At 45.4% G+C, this 16,522-nt stretch overlaps 1 protein-coding gene across 3 annotated transcripts in view; it reads right to left on the bottom strand.

Moving 5' to 3' along the window:
- GALNT13 (polypeptide N-acetylgalactosaminyltransferase 13) overlaps nt 1-15,939 on the bottom strand; it is a 1,132,509-nt gene extending 1,116,570 nt beyond the window's left edge. For all 3 annotated transcript variants that reach the window (XM_085645529.1, XM_085645528.1, XM_085645527.1), the window contains exon 1: nt 15,350-15,939. In XM_085645529.1, the coding sequence (XP_085501655.1) occupies nt 15,350-15,491 (142 nt within the window). In that variant the 5' untranslated portion in view covers nt 15,492-15,939. The remainder of the gene's footprint in view (nt 1-15,349) is intronic.
- Between the last annotated feature and the right edge of the window lie 583 nt (nt 15,940-16,522).

The following is a 16,522-nucleotide window of genomic DNA, read 5'->3' on the forward strand; positions in this document are numbered from 1 at the left end:
TGTTCAAAGCTCACTGTGCTTACCCTCCTGCCCCATGCACTGTCCTAACACTTATCAGGTTCACAGCTCGCCGTTATGCAGCACAATATCCTTGGTGCAACAACATCAACTGTTGCATGGCTAAACATTTATAAGGTCCCAAAAGCGAGAGCTATTGGCTATGCCAATGCTTGTTATCTATAGTAGTGCTGCTAGCACCACAGGCTAATATGAGGAAGACTATATTAAATGTAATAAAGTCTAAATTTGGATTGGAACTAGCTCTACACATCATTCAAAGTATCAAATTAATGGTTACATTAAACCCAACAATTTGCCATGGTCGATTTAATATAACTATTGCAGGAAAGTAGTTGTAGAACTTACTATCCTGAAGTTACCTAAAGCAGCCCTGTAGCAGCCTCTTCTGATTGGCCAGCCTTTGAAAGCCTGAGCTGCTAAGCCACCCATTTGGCGGCAGGAGATCTTCCTGGAGAAGCCAGGGAGAGGAAGGGGGCTGGGTAGATAAGCTGGACTTCAAAGGAAAACAGATGTCACAGGACCCAGGCCATCCCCACTTCCCTGACGTCTAGCCAGATTAGAACCCCCATTTGGATTAGTAGAGGGGCTGGAAGTAAGGTTTAGTCAGTGGTTAGCCACGTCTCTGGGCTTGGTTACACAGACACACACTCCAAGTAAAGATTTTCTCCATTTTGAGTTTTGGGGGAATGTTGCATTCTGGGCTAGAATTCCTCCACACTTCACAGGAAGTGGTTATAATGGAGGGAGGTATTTTGATTCCTATTGCTTAGGGTGTACACCTCCCTCAAGCCCAGAAAATTACGATAAATAAGACAGATCTGCATAGCTCACCAGATCAATGCCTGGAAAAGAAAAAGAGAAAGACTGCCCTGCTGGTCCCATGGAATGCACCAAGGAGAGGATTACACTCTTAAAGACTGCCCCTGCTGCACTCCCAAGGCTCCACACGCTGAGTGCAACTCCAGAAGGAAAGGAGTTGACTCCCTGACCAGCAGCAGGTGCAAAAGAGTTAAAGAAGTCACCTGCAAAGCCATAGAGAGGATACCCCATCTGACCACTTGTAACTGGAATTGTCCTAGACTGTGCAAGTGCATTGTGGTAGATTGAGTCTTAGACCCCCATGGGGCAACCCATAGCCTCTGAACCCTTGGCCACTGATACAGGACACGTATCTCTCCAAAGGAGCCAAGAAACAGCTGGCAGCATCATCGGAACCGACGCAAGGCATCGCAAAGCCTTGCAAACCCTCGCTGCTTGGCTTACACTGAAACAATACAAGTTGACACAAAGCCACGCAAACCCTCACCGCACAGCTTTAACAGAACAGACCCAACTCAAAACAAAACCCCCCAAAACCTCACTGCACAGTTTCATTGGAACCGATGCAGCAAAGTGAAATTTGACGCATGACCTCGCATCACAGCCTTTTCAGCTCCTCAGAACCGACGATGATGCTAAGCCTCGCAAAGCAACGCCGCACAAACTGTGCACCAAAGACATAAGGTGCACTACTCAACGGGCCTAATTTGGTCTTGTGCCCGGCCTGCGCTCCATTGCAGTCGGCTTGAACTTGTGACTTTAGAGAAGTCCTTCGCGACCAGATACCCTCAGTTGGCACTTTAAACCTTTTGGCCCTTCTTTTGCCTAAATGTTTAGAAATTCAATATCTCCGGTTCCTTACATTGGATTTTTGTCATTTTGGTGTCATTTTAAAGAAAATATTTCCCATTTCTTTAAATTAGTGTTAAATTTTATTGTCTTGTACTTATTTACTGTTTTGGTGTAATTAAATGCTTTACAATTGTTTAGCTCCTAAAATAATCCTGGCTGTTCATATGCCAGGATACCAAGGTTTGAGCAAGGATTAAGTTACTGAGACTTGCCTGCACCTTTTTGTGATTATGATATTATTACTAGCTGAGAGTGCATACCCCAACTACTAATAACCCACTTTCCTACAAATGCATGTAGTAAATTACAACTATGTACATTCAGATAGGTAAAAGTACCTTTAGTGAGACCCTCATATCATATGACACCTTTGGTGGGTCAGGTACACAGCAGTCAAAATATCACCACACCACTTGCAACAACAATGTAATGGGAGTAACTATATTTAAGGTAGGCTTTTTTAGTTTTGACAGATTGTTGCCACGTTAATAACAATAACTACATTTTATATTTGTTCAAGGTAATGCTATTAGGATAAATGAGAACATCAGTAGACAACATCATTAGCCGTAATTGCAAATAATGTAGTGTTCATCACCAATACTGTTATCAATAATAAAGCATATGAATTCAAAACAACATGTGTATCAAAGTATTTCTTTACACTCCACAGGCCACAAAATGTAGCCATAGGACTAACCACAAGAGGTTCCTGTACCCCGGACCCCAAGAACACAACCTCCAATTCTTAGAGTGCTTGAATCACAGGTGAAACACTGTAAGCTGGTCATGGATTTAATGACCATCAAGGGTGAATTTTGGGTCAGGCTGCGGTACCTCTTGCAGCCCCCCACACCACATTTAATACATATCACTGGTGCCCCTGCGCTTCTTGGGGACCTTGCAAGAACAATCAAATCCACATTAACCCCTTCGTAGCGCATTATTTAGTGCATCAACTCTACTTCATTTCATATTTAATGAGCAGGCCTTCTCACAAAGCGACCTCGTGCAGTGGTCTTTTTTTTTTTTCTTTTTTTTAAGGCGTCCTTGCATCTCACCCCATTTTGGATAGACTGGGTGCTGAAGCCATGCAGGCAGCACAGGGAGCCCACTCCAGCACTGCCAGGCCAGCTCTCTCACCCGCAGATACACTTAGTACCAGCACAGGGAGTCAGCATGTTTCTTCTCCCACCGACTCTACACGTGGGCAAGAACTACTGACTGGTGACCCCAATACCTCCAGACATTGAAAAAGGGAGCAAGAAGGACATCAGTCACACTCCCAAAGGCTCCCAATGAGCCCCAAGTGCCATTGTCCATTCTTCTTTGGTCCCAGGGGATAGGGTTCCAGGACAATGTCCAATAAGCAATGACTGAGGGTATGGAGTCCCAGCCCCCTCCATTAGACAAAGTTAAAGAATAAAAATGTAGGGAGCGTTGAGTCATCTACTGGGGTTGCCAAGCCGTGGGTGAATACTATCAAAATCAGACAAAGCTCCATGCTCTTATTTTTCTTTATTTTCTTTTTCCTGGAGCAAAGCTTTAAATGGGCATATCTCTCTGGCCCAATAGGGCATATTTCCATTATCTTGAGTGTCTTTTGCTCCTGGTGGCCAGACACAGCTACCAAAAGCATTTCCTGCTCGCCTCCTTGCTTCTAAAGTGGGAGCTAGATTTTCTGGCTCCCTGCGCTAGGCACGTCCTCTTGCTGGCTCCAGGTGCTATTCTTCTTCTGGTGGCCGTAGCTTGCCCTGCCCCTCTACAGTCAGCTAAACACCCACTCTGCCACACTACCCAGACACCTGAGCCACCTGGCTTCTTGAGAGGCACTAAGGTGGCAGTGGAGTCCAGTGCCAGGCCACAGAAGTCCCAGGGGAACCATCCACAGCTCCCCAGTAGGTCATTCACCTCGACTGGTCCTCAGGGGGTATAAGGGCACCAGCATCATTGGACTTGGAGAGACCCATCTTAGTCTTTGGAGTCAACTAAGCCAAAGTCCCTAGTCCATCCTTGCAGGGCATCAGGTGGCTTCTCCATCCAGCAGGAAATCCTTCGCCATTGTCCAGGTCCAGGGGCTTCTCATCCCTCCCACCCTTGAGCAAGGCTTTTGAAGTGAGTGTGGAATGTTTTAGGGGCCAGGCGGCCTGGCCAATCCCAGGATGCCATGGCACACTCCACCCCTATGCTAACCCTCCTGAAAAGCATTCTGGGACAATCCAAAATAGCAACTTCAAGACACCTCTGGTGTCTTTCGAGCCTCAGCTCTGCCACGTAAAGACATAACTGCCTGAACCTTTCCCACCAAAACTTCAAAGGTGTACCCCTACTATGATGGCTCCAGAAATATTGGTATCCTCCGTTGTTGCAGATGACCTTGGCTTTCAGGGCCCAGGTGCAGTGACAAACTAATTATCAGATGCAGATTTTCTCCCCTTCTTTCCCAAGTACTGAGTCAGTCACTTTTAATTGCTCTTTTGTGTGGGAATACCTTTGATCCCTCTACTAGGGAGCAGAGAAATTAACTTTGCCCAGCAGGAAGGACAAAGGCTTGGAATCTGATTATACGGTGAGCCAGACAAATATGACACATTTTCAAGACCTATAAGATGTGTATGTGCGTTAATGGGGATTGTAAATTCAAACTCTGGGTTCATGTGTCTCACCAGATTGAGACTTTGGTGGACCCCAGTGCTTAATTTGAGCCGGTAGTTTCCGGTGCTCAGCACCAGCACCTATTTTACAGGGTCAGATCTACAGGTTTTTGCCTCCAGTTGATGGTGGTTCCAAATTCATACTAAAAGGAAAGATGAAACTCACTGGATGAAACACTTTGTATATCTTCAGGCTGGCCCATGTTGATGGTGACCCGAAGAAGTTCTGTTCTCATCTCACTCTAATTTCACCCATTTGTCACTCTGCATGGAGCATCCTATCACTGCCTTGGTCATAGGCTCCTATTGGAAAATTGTTGCTGGGGGCTGGCTCATGGCTGAGTTGGATAGAAGCAGGTTGGGAAAGAGCAGGACGAATTTGGCAGTCAGATCATGTGCAGGAAACAAGCGGAAATGAAGGCTTTGCACTTGTGTTGCGAGTGCAGTTATAAATTACCTTCGAGCCACTGTAACTTTTACTCTTCTCTGACTTCGGATTGAGTAAGTGACTCCCTGTGTACCTGTGTGCTGCTTGCACTGACTGTGAATGAATATTTTCTATCTACTGTTTTATCTGTGCCCTCTTCAGATTCCCTCTAGTTGAGCTTTCTCTTCGCTACATTTGGCCTGTTTCTCGTCTCCAGTCAAGGGCTCGCCTCATGTTTAGGACTCTTTTTCTATTCTAACTCTCCTCACTCCATAATGCTCTTCCTCTCTTTATTTGTGCTCCTATGTCTTTATTCAGGCCCACTGCTTACCTGCTTCTGGAACCTGCCAGGGGCGGCCTTAGGCATGTGCAAGCTGTGCACCTGCACAGGGCCACCAAACCCCAGGGGCCACCACGAGGAATCGGATACAATACATATTCGTGGCCGCCCCTGGCAGGGATTTGGCGCATGAACGACTGAGGCGTGCTAAATCCAATGTGATGCACGCTGAATGGTTGTTCTTATACTCTTTTCCTTTCTAACCCAGTCTCGTCTTTGTGTGGGGTCGGCCTTGTTTCGGGCTCTTCTGGTAGGTCTTGTGCTTGTTTAGAACTTTTTTTCCAGGAGAATCGAGCTTGTTTTAATAGTCCAGATCTGGCACCTCCGGAGGCTCGCATGCGCGCACATGCACAGTGCCCGCGAGTCCTGCAGCGAAGGGGTTACAGAAGCACCACGCATCACTGGCGGCAGGAGGGGTGGCAGCACCCGTGCCCGGCGTGCAGCGAGTAGCACCAAGACCGGCCGAGGCCATGCACCGGCGCGCCTAGAGACCCTGGGCAAGAAAGGCCGCCTTGCAGAGGATAGCATGCCAGTGTGCAACCATTGGTGCCAGCTGCGAGGTGAGCAGCCCGAGGGTCAGGGCATGGGGAGGGGAAGTGAGGAGGTCAGCGTGTGCCACTGCAGAGTGAACCCGAGGGAAGGTGAGCCATTGGACGAGGGTGTGGGGAGCCCTGGGGAGGAGGGCAGATCAGGCGTAGGAATGTATCCCAGCCCGTGGGGGTGAGGAGCCGGGGGCGTGGGGAAGGTTGGGTGAGGATGTTATTGTAGATGGTGTTTGCTTTGGGTCTGGGTGGAGGTAAGCCATGTGAGGTGGCGAGCTGGAGGTATTCTGGTGGTCATGGGAAGGGAGGGTATGATGAATCGTGAAAGAGAGCCTCTCTCTCACGATTCATCTCTGAGAGGGCGCGGGTCGGAGAGGTGGTCACCGTACGCCAGGGGTAGGGAGTGGTACAGATCGGCGCTGTATGTTAAGGGAAGAGTGAGTCAGGAGTGCAGGGGCGGTGTTTACTCGTGGCTGAGGGGAGGCATGGTGACTTTTGGAGGTGTAACTTGGGAGGCACGGTCGTATTGGGGGGAAGAGGAGAGCAGGGTACGAGGTGTTAGACGTAATGTTAAGGATTCATTAAAATGATTACAAATACTTACCAACAATCATGAAAACAGAGTATGAAGCTGATACCTGTGATCTAATGAGTGGATCTGCCTGCACAAATCTTTTAAAACATCGAGTGTTCGAATGTACTTGGCATTTGGTTATGTTTGTTTATATGGTGTTGAGGCAGACATGAAATGCAAGCACCTATGGATGGACGCCTGGAATAGGATGGCAGTGCCTACCCATGTTAACTCAATCTAATGCCCTTTTGCAGAGACCTTGGTAGGAGACTGGCTTCTTAATCATTTCTTTAATTACATTCCAGTTCTTGTCATGTGACTAGCAGAGAAAACTAGTTTAACTAGTCCTCAGTTTGCAATTGGTGAAGCAGCCTTCTCTGTCCATACTAGGGGCATAGTTACCATTGTTTCAGCAAGTACAGTGGTACTGAGACCCAAAACCCTCAGGGGCCCATTGAACCCTGATAATTGCTATATTTTACTTTCTGAGCAGCAGCCAAAGGGGCCATTTTCCTTGCTTATGCCACGGCCCATGGGGTCGTTGGTACGCTGTGCTAGTGATTCGTACGTCTGCTTGAAAGTTGTCTCCTGACTGGATGTTCCTTGCACATTAATTTTGCTTCAGGGAACCTCTAGTGCCTTTTCATAGCCTTAGGACTCACTGTAATTAATCCTTGTTTAATAGGTGTTCTGAAAGCGAGCAGAACTGGTTGCTGGAATATGGCACTATACAAGAAACCTTAATTAAATATATTGTATTTTGTCTTTTGACAATGTGGTAAAGTGGACGAGTCTTTGGTTACCTGTAGGCTGTCTTCAGGATCAGTTAGTGACGTACTGAGACAGGTCTCTGTGTGCCATGATTTCAAGGTAGCTTACTCTCTTCCTGCTAAGGTCACTTCCCAAATAGATCATGAACTATTCTCCAGGCTCTACTGTTCTCAGTGGACTGAGAAAACAGACCTTGTATGCCAAGTCACATGATCTACCCTATAGTTTTATAACACTCTTCAAATAAACCTTCCATATGTGGCTAGTCCTCATAATGTGTCATACATGTAGTGGGAAGGGTAATTACTATCAATCAGTCAGGGTTTGTAAAGCTCAGCTGCTTCACACATAAGGGTCTCGAGGCGGTGTGGGATTCATGCTGCTGGATCATGCTGCTTGTTGGTTGAACAGCGAGGTCTTGTGGTCCTTCCTGAACTGCTGGAGCGATGGTGAGGCTCTGAGGTGCAGGGGGAGGGTTTTCAGGTCTTCACTGCCAGGTGGGAGAAGTAGCGGCCTCCACTGTTTTATCAGTGGCTGCTAGGGAGATGGTTCTGGAACATATTTTCCTGGTAGGTTGGTGGAAATTCACTCGTTCATTAAGGTATGCTGGTCCTTCATTGTGTAGTCCAGGGAAGACATGGCTTGGCAGTTCGGGCTGGACTGTTCCCATGAGGCACAGGGTCAAGGCTGATTTGCATATGGCCATGTCTGAACTGGGGTGGTGTGGTGAGCAAAAAAACGATGGATTTAGGCCCAGATCTCTGTACTGGGGTGAATGTATGACATTGTTCTGCATTCTGTCCATCAACTGTTGTTTTTGCAAGAAAATAAAAATGACACATCAAAATCTTTCAGCAGCCGCCACTGCTGATTGTCTTCTTTTTTTCCCTACCCACTGCTAGCCTCGCCCCCTGCATTGCAAGCAAAATGAAGAGAATTCGAGTACGCAAATCTGGTTATTCGAAACGAAAGAGAAAGGTGGCTCAGCAGGCTTTCGTAGTGTCACAGGAAGGAGCAATCCTGAATTTTATCACCCAAGGGAAACCTAAAGATGGAGAATCCTCTGGCCAGAGTACTGCTGATGCACTAGGTAAAACAGGCGCTGACGACCATAAAGAAGAACAAAAAAATTATGATATCCATGAGCAGAATGATACTCATGAGCAGACAAATGAAAATGAACAAGGTGACTCTGAAATTGATACAAACATGCAGCAATTACCAACTCAGGATGAGGATTATTACAAAAGACCCTCAGACAGAGAAACTGAAACATCATTCATCGGTCCATCAACATCTGGCATTCTGAAGGAGGTTCAGAGTTTACAGACGGATGATGCTGGTATTGAAAAGGAAGCCAAAGAGCAAGACCATGTTACAGACCCGTGTTCTGAATATGATTTATGTGATTGGAGGGATCCTACTTTGTGGCCGAACTCTTACGGACGCGCAACGTGTTTTTCTTGTTGAAAGGGGTCCCTCCAGAGACCCAGATTCTAAAACAAAGTATCCAAGTGATGAGCACTCAAAAAGTAAACGTCGTTTTTCTGTTACCATGTTACTGGTCATCTAACGCCTTTTCTGGACGTTTTATTAAAACACCTTGAGCTCCGCCCCGCCCGGACCCCCTCTTCCGGGGCCCCCTACCTGCGCTCCCTGCACAGGGCCTCCATGAGCCTAGAGCCGCCCCTGAACCTGCTTCCTTCTAATCTGGGTCTTTCACTTCTGTCACTCTCATCGCTTCACATGGCTTCTCTCATCTCTCCACACAGGCACTGTCTAGTCTGGATCTCCAAAAACTGATTCTCATTTCACCTTTCAAGCGCTCTCCGCTTTCCATTTGGGAACCCTCTCTTTCAGCAGGCTTGGCCCCACCTCTTATGTCTCATTATCATGAAGGTTCTGACCACTCTTGATTTAGGCTCTTTTCTCTCTGGTTCTCTCTCTCACTCCATTCAGTCTGTCTTCATTCAAGCCCACTCTTATCATAGTCGGAGTGTTTCTATCTCTCTTCATCCTGCTCGCACCTCACTACAGGTGAGCTCACTCTTCAGATTCTCCTTCATCCATTGGGATGCTTTCCTCTCATCATTCAGGCCCTCCCATGTATTTATTTGTTTATCCTTTCTCTCTCTCTGTATGTGGCATCCCTTCTTTCTTCCTTTGGGCTCTATAGTCTCCTCCTTTGAGTATACTTCTGTCAATTTAGGCTTCCACTTTCGATATATTACTCTGATCTTTCCTTTATTTTCTCTTCACTATTCTGTTGAATCCTGTTGTGCTGCTTCTCTCTGTTTTCAATTGCCCCCAACCAGCCTCCATGCAGAACCCTCCTCTGTTTATTTAGGTCCTCTCTTGATGTGATCTCCTCCTTGTCCAATTGCCCTCTGGCCCCACTCCCTCTATTTGGGCCAACAGCTCATTCGAGCTAAATTTCTACTCTCTCTATTGTCATTCCTTTTCTCTATTAGGTGGAGGAGGGGGTTCCTTTCTGGTTATGTCAATCTATGCTCTCTTCAGTACCTGTACATATCTTTGCTTGAATAGTATTTATTTATTTGTACGAACCTCTCCAACACCCCCATGTGTACAGTCTGTCAGCCTCACTGCAGTTGGGCGTGCAGATGAGTGCTTAATGATGATTGAGGATATTTCCACAGAATGCTTTCAGAGAACAAGCATTTGCAATGCAATCGGTCTCGCCTTTGGGACCTTATATGTATTTAGCTACGCAGCACATTAGCCTGGGTGCTGAACATCTACTGTTCTTTAACATGGAGGGAAAATAAGCACCAAACTACGTAACATGCCAGGTATGGGAACACATGGAGAGAAATATTGCCTTTCAGCGGGAAATGGTATAGTCCAAAGCTATGTTTTTAATATAAGATCAGGGCCTTGGATGGTCATGTCACTGAAAATATAAGATTTGAAAAAATATTATTGTCTACAGGTGCTGTTGGAAGGTAATTTCTATGGATTGATATCTAGAGAATGCTGAAGTGATTCGGGTATTTTACTGACCTCTGCTGGTCGTTTCCTATAAAGAAAGTTAAATAGAGACAGTTGCCAGAAAAATAAATAAAAAGAAAGTCCCTCAGAAGAAAGCAATTCTGGTATTTTACTGACCTCTACTGATCGATTTCTATTAAGACAGTTAAATAGAGGCTGTTGAACAGAAAACAAAAGTCCCTAAGCAGAAGCAGACAAGTCCTAGGGCTGATCTCCAGAGCCCACAAAGTACATACACATATAAGTATATACTAAAGTATATAAAAGAGGACTAGAATGCTCGACCTAAGATATTACTCAGGGGTGTACCAATGAATGGTGAAGCAGATACAGTGGCACTGAGGCCCAAGATTCTTTGGGGCCCTCAACGCCCAAATTACGGCAGCATTTTACTACCTAAATGGGACGAGAAGGACCACTTTCCTAGGCTCATGGTACCCTTACTATGACACTAAAAGTGGTGTTTCCTTTGAAGTGTGAAATAGCTCAGAGAGTTATATGTAGTCTGCATGTGAGTGGCTCAGGTCTGACTTGAGTTTAATTTTTCCTGAAATGTAGACAATAAAAATTGTGGCCTCAGGTAATATTATCAGCGGAGGTCGCGTACATAATGCAAAAAAACTGGTGCACAGCAAATATACAGTGCAGACACAACCCAGGCATTCGGAAGCCTCAGGCTTCTGAAAAAATTGTGGGCACTGGTGGGCCCTGTAGGCCTAAGTGGAGCGAAACTGTACGTTAGGGCAGATTTTGCCTACAATGTACAAAACAAGGAGGCTCCACAAATTTTCCATTTTGCACTTCAGGCCTACACTATGAATGACCCTTCACATTATAAGGCCTAATCCATTTCGTTATGCCATGATAACCCACTCGTAGGACCCTGCCATTCAGTTGAATGGCTTCCATGACCGCAATTTGTACTGCTACAATGGACAATACAGAAGCAAACAATTTCTAATCTAAAAAATGATTATCTAATCTGACAATTGAGCTTTTGAAGATGGGTGTTACAGAAATTAATCAAAATTCTGCAAACTTCCTAACCACCTTCAGAATTAAACTAAGCCTCAAACACTCACAGTGAACGGCTTCTGCGTGCTGCACATACAAAGTGAATGCGCCTCGATAACAGAAGCACCTACCTAAGACAACTGCACTGGGTCTGTGGTAAATAATACGAAGCGAGCATTTTTTTTAACTCATTCACTTAAGAGATTTATTTACCTCAAACATATCGTCCTTTGAGGGGACCCAAAAGGAGCATCAACAGTTTATGATAATAAGCTCGAATTGGCGGTATTTTTAACAGAAGTCGAAATAGAAGGAATGCAAAACTTCTTTAAAATGTCACAGAAAATAATGTACTTGAAACATCACAGGAAGAAAAGCATTCTCAGTGATGATTAATCGCCTGAGATCTATCTCTAAATTCCTAATCATGGGTAGTTCACCATAACAGTGAATATGCAGGGCTACGGAGACTAACTTGTTTCCATGGGAACCATGGAAATGAATGGCAGTATTTCGCTCGCGTGCACATAGCCATAGACTTCCGTATTATTGCGTCTAAATGATTCGCTAAATCCACGCACATTGAAACCGATGCATTATGTTTCGGGGGTTCCTGCCACACACCGCGCGCGCTCTATCACGCGGACAATTCTTAAGTGTAACTGGAAAGAGCAGCTTTCCATGCTTGTTGGGGTGTTAGCGTTTTATTCGCCGTCCCCTTCTCCCTACAATTACTTCACGAGATTACCTGCTTATCTGTTTGCGGAACTAACGAGAAACCACTGGCTCTCCGTGGATATTTTATAGATCCCAAGATAAAGTAAGAGTGACTCGCACGTGATATTAGCCTTGATCTGGTTAGTTTACGACACTCTTGCAAGATTCTGCACTCTGCCATTCCCGAGAGCGTGCCCTAGCACTGTTCAGCCTAGAACTGCCCCAGACATTTGTGGCACCTTCGGGCATTTCTGGTGTTTTAGCCATCAACCCCGCACATGCAGGTAACTGTGAGCGCATGCTTATTCAAAGTTGTTATAATACTACATCGCCTAGAAGGCAATATACTGCTGGCTAAAAATCCTGGACTGCATTAAAGTGCCAGCCATGATATGGGGTGACTTTGGCAGCTGTGTTTGCCGCATCCTAAAGAATGCAGGTTCTGTCCCCTTCAAAGTAAACGGAAGGTGTCTTAAATTCTTTCAATATAGCTTTCGAGGTACCGTCACGTTGAGAGGGAAAGGGCAAGCAAGTGGCGAGGCCAATGGCAAAACAATGACTTGTAAACCAACAAAACTTGGCATTCTGAGACTCGTAGTTTTACTTCCATTTTTATTTTTAAAGTCTCGCTTTTTCTTAATTTAGTACTTTTTTTTCTTATCTGTATCCAGCCCAGAGTTAAATTTATTATTCGAGGAACTCGATGGGGCGTAACAGAAACAGACAAATTCCACACAGAAGGATTATGTTCTTTACAATCAGCTTAACCCGCTTGGCCATGGGCAGTAAGTTGCGGCAGCAGGCATCCCGAGGTGCCCCCACGATAATTAATTGGTTTACTTGTGCACTCTGCTCGCGCTGCAGCTTACAGCTTGGCTCAAAAACTGCACCTGCTGCCTGCAGCCCAAGTTTACAACGTGTTCTTCTAAAATAGAACAGTCTAATAAGGAGATTCTGATACTGGGTTTGAAGGACGCTTTGTTTAAATGGTTACCTTTATTTACCACATACATTTATAATGCGCAATTGGAAAGCTATGCCGGTTAACTCTACAAGTAAAGACTGTGGAGGGATGTAACTTTGAAGACATAATGAAATTTACAGTGATACCATTGTGGCTTGTGCAGCACTGGGTGGAGGAAAGTAAATTTCACCCAGCTTTTCTTTCAGAAAGATATTTAAAAGTGTGATAAAGTGTGAAACATGCCACTGTTAAAAAACGTTGATAAACACTTTGGGGCAGATTTACAAGAAACGTGCGCATCTCAGCATTACAGCAGAGATGCGTCAGTTTCCTTGTGCCATGCAAAAAAACTGCAGCGCCATCATGGATGGCGCAGGGATTGACGGATGCGTCACGCATCTGTTGGCGCAAAGGTCACACGTTGCTGGAGTCGTGTCGCAAGCACAACGCAACTCTAGCAATGCTCAGGAAGTCCTATACCTATTGTTGTGCGTCACTCCTTACACCTGCTTTAAGCAGACATAAGGTTTTGATGCAGTGGCGTCGTAGAAGTGGCGCAGTAGATTTGACTGTGTCACTTTTACAAGGCTCTCCTGCGTCGGAGAGCCCACCCTGCATACATTATACCTGACGCAGGTATAATGTGGAGCAGGGCTTTAAAACGTGATGCATCTCCCTAGATGCGTCACGTTGTAAATGTGGGCTACGTGCGCATTGTTTACGCTGAGTCACAAAAATGATGCAACAGGGTGCAAAAGTGTCACAAGGGGCTTGCAAATCTGCCCCTTTGTACAATGAGAACGTGGAGGGGCTGACATGACTACGCCTTCACACATCTATTCCATACATCCTCCATAAGGGATAGGATGCATATACAGGTACATATAATGCTGCCCTTAGACCCTAGACTGTGTGTTGTGCCTAGTGGCACTCTTTAGCATTTGGCCAACAACACAGTGAATGTTTGGAGATAATAAATGCTTTTTTGGCACGTTGGGAGATTATAATTACTTTTTGGGCAGAGTTCCAGCGAGCAATGGCCATGGCTGACGCAAGGCGCAAGGTACACAAGCAACATGGGACCACTTGGCTACTACCAGTTTGCCATCCCTGACGTGTACTCTATTTCCATCCGTGATTTTTGCAGTCCACCCTCGGTGCAGGTGATGGTGCACTTTCCCTTGACTTGCCTAGTTCTTTATTCAAATCGACATTTTGTTTTCAATGGAAATTATTCCAGGATATCATTCATTCACACGCCTAAAGCTCTAGGAGGTATTTCTAACAATGTACACGTGAGTGTTGAAACTACTTGCAAGTTGCAACAGACAACTCCTTTTTAAAATTAGTTGCACGTTTTCGTAACAGAGTAACTCGAGTTGCCATGTAGCTATTCCTTGTAACCAGGGCCGGACTGGCCGTAGCGGGCACCGGGCATTTCTCCGGTGGGCCGCCAGGGTGGGGACGATTTTGGGTGGGGTCGTTTTTGTCACCCGGTAACAAAATTGGCCGAAACTAGCCCCTGCAAACAGCTCAGCCGCACCCACTCAGCCCCCCCATGGGGGTTGGCCGAGCAGTTTGCCAGGGCCGGTTTCAGTTCCCAGTCCGGCCCTGCTTGTAACTTTTTTCTTACACTGCGTTAAATGACATGTGAATCAATTTTGTCACATGAAGTCCTTGCGGCTTTAATTAGGTGGCTGTGTATCCTGGGCTCCTTCTAGGATTACAACTTTGAACACAGGACTTCTCTCTGCACATAATAAAGCGGCTGATTAAAAAAAAAAAAACATCTATGAGTATGGGAAGAAGAACTCATTTACATATTTGTACATGCCTATGTAAATTAGTCCGGAAGTGTCCAACTCTTGATCGGTAAAATTTCAAAGAGGGCACAGTTCTTTCTCTTTACACTAATTGTGGATGACTATTCCCATTTTAGATGTTTTGGGGACAATTCACAAAGCCAAATAAGAGTATGTAAAATAGTTTTTCAGGAGAACTACTTTCCCTACTCCAAAACGGCTTTGTGAGTGGGACATTATTGTTTTTGCATTGTGCTTGCCATGTGGTGCACACACTTTCTATGTAATTACTGAGTACATTTGGGCATACCAAGAAAAATGTACCAAGCAATTCTAAAAAATACAGTATTTCGTTAAAAACCTGAAAACTACAGACCTATGATAGATATCTATGTCTAGAGCCTGCACTGCACATAAATATTAATTTATTACGTCTGATCAACATGGGCCTTCATTGTAAAGACATTCTTAAGAGATATTCACTAAAAGACTTATAAATGAAGCCAGTTCAAGTACTTTGCTGAACAAACACATCACACTGCTTCAGAATACAAACTGAATACAAGTCCAACTAAAAATCGACTCTCTTGGTGATTTTGAAATTAGAGCACCTTGGCGGAGCACTAAAAACGTACAGAACCTGCCGACGTCTAAACCAATCACATGCGCCAAATAACTTCAGACTTCAACGTTCCACATTGCTTAAATTTACAAAATAACTATTTAAAATATTGGAAGTGCCACCATTTCAAGACGTGCGATCGTGTATTAAATGACATCTCAAGATGAAAGTAAAATCTCGGAAAGGGAGCAAGCGTATGGTGTGAAAGGTAGACTTACCCCTCAGAGCAGGCAGCAGGGATCGGTCCCTTTTGTCATCGCATTTGTTACATTCGCTGAAGTACAAGAGCAGGAATACATCCATAAGCACCCACACCAGAGACGTGGCCAGAATCACTTTGCAGTACACAAATCTCCTCATGTCTTTCCCAGATCTGGAGGGTGCACTTCCGAGCCGCGGGTACTATCGAAGCAAATCCCCGCCGCGCGTGAAAACTGCCGCGTCTGAGTGACACCATTCCATGGCATGCACGGGAGAAGCCTTCAGTGTCACGAACTTTGGAGGCTCATGTTAGGATGCTCAGATGCTGCGCGCGCGCTGACGGAACGGCATTCCTCACAGCGGCTGCTGCAACCCCGCGGGCCACCTTGACACGCTGTCAGCCTGCAGCATCTCTGTATTTCACATGTGCAGAAAAAATGAACAAACTGCTTGCCGGCTGCTAGATTACGTCTCACAAAGCAGTCCTTGTTGAATATTGGTATCGCCCTCTTGAAGACTTTCCCCACTGGGTATTTCCTCTTTCCTTCCCACAATGTCTTGCCTGAATTATGATATTCATGTGCGTGCAGCCTGGAGAAATGTACCAGGCAACTACCTTCGAGAACTGAGGACTGCAAGCAGGGCTCGCGCTATAAGCTGTTCCTGAATCCAGACTGTAAGGCTGATCCTAATTGGTTGTTGAAGGCAGGCAAAGGTTCAGATTTTATGCTGCATCTCGATTGGATGGTACAATTTAGCCATGCATTGATTTTACTGTTATTATTTTGTCTCTGTATACAAAGTGTACAACAAAGGATACGTTTTAGGAAAGTGCTAGTGAAATAAAATGGTGAATTGGTTTGCTGTTGACTCTGAGGAGCTTTGGTATCAGGAGAATGAGCAGAGCTTTGCATAGCTGGAGCATTTCATTTAAAATACAACAGCACAAGTGTTAGACATGACATCTTTTGGCGTGGTCTCCCCTCAACTTTTTGGCTGCCGACCTCATGTTTGGACCTTGTTTTGCTGGATTGGGCCTTTAAGAGTGTTTGACACTGCCATTCAGTGCCAAAGCACTGTGCTTGTCATATCCATGCTGGTGATTGGTGTATGCTTGATTGATTGATTCAAGTTAGCTGTAAGTCCCTTGTCTAGGGGTAAGACATATACCCAGGGCTTTAAGTGGGCCC

Source organism: Triturus cristatus, chromosome 3_1 (genome assembly GCF_964204655.1).
Source record: "Triturus cristatus chromosome 3_1, aTriCri1.1, whole genome shotgun sequence".
NCBI lineage: Eukaryota > Metazoa > Chordata > Amphibia > Caudata > Salamandridae > Triturus > Triturus cristatus.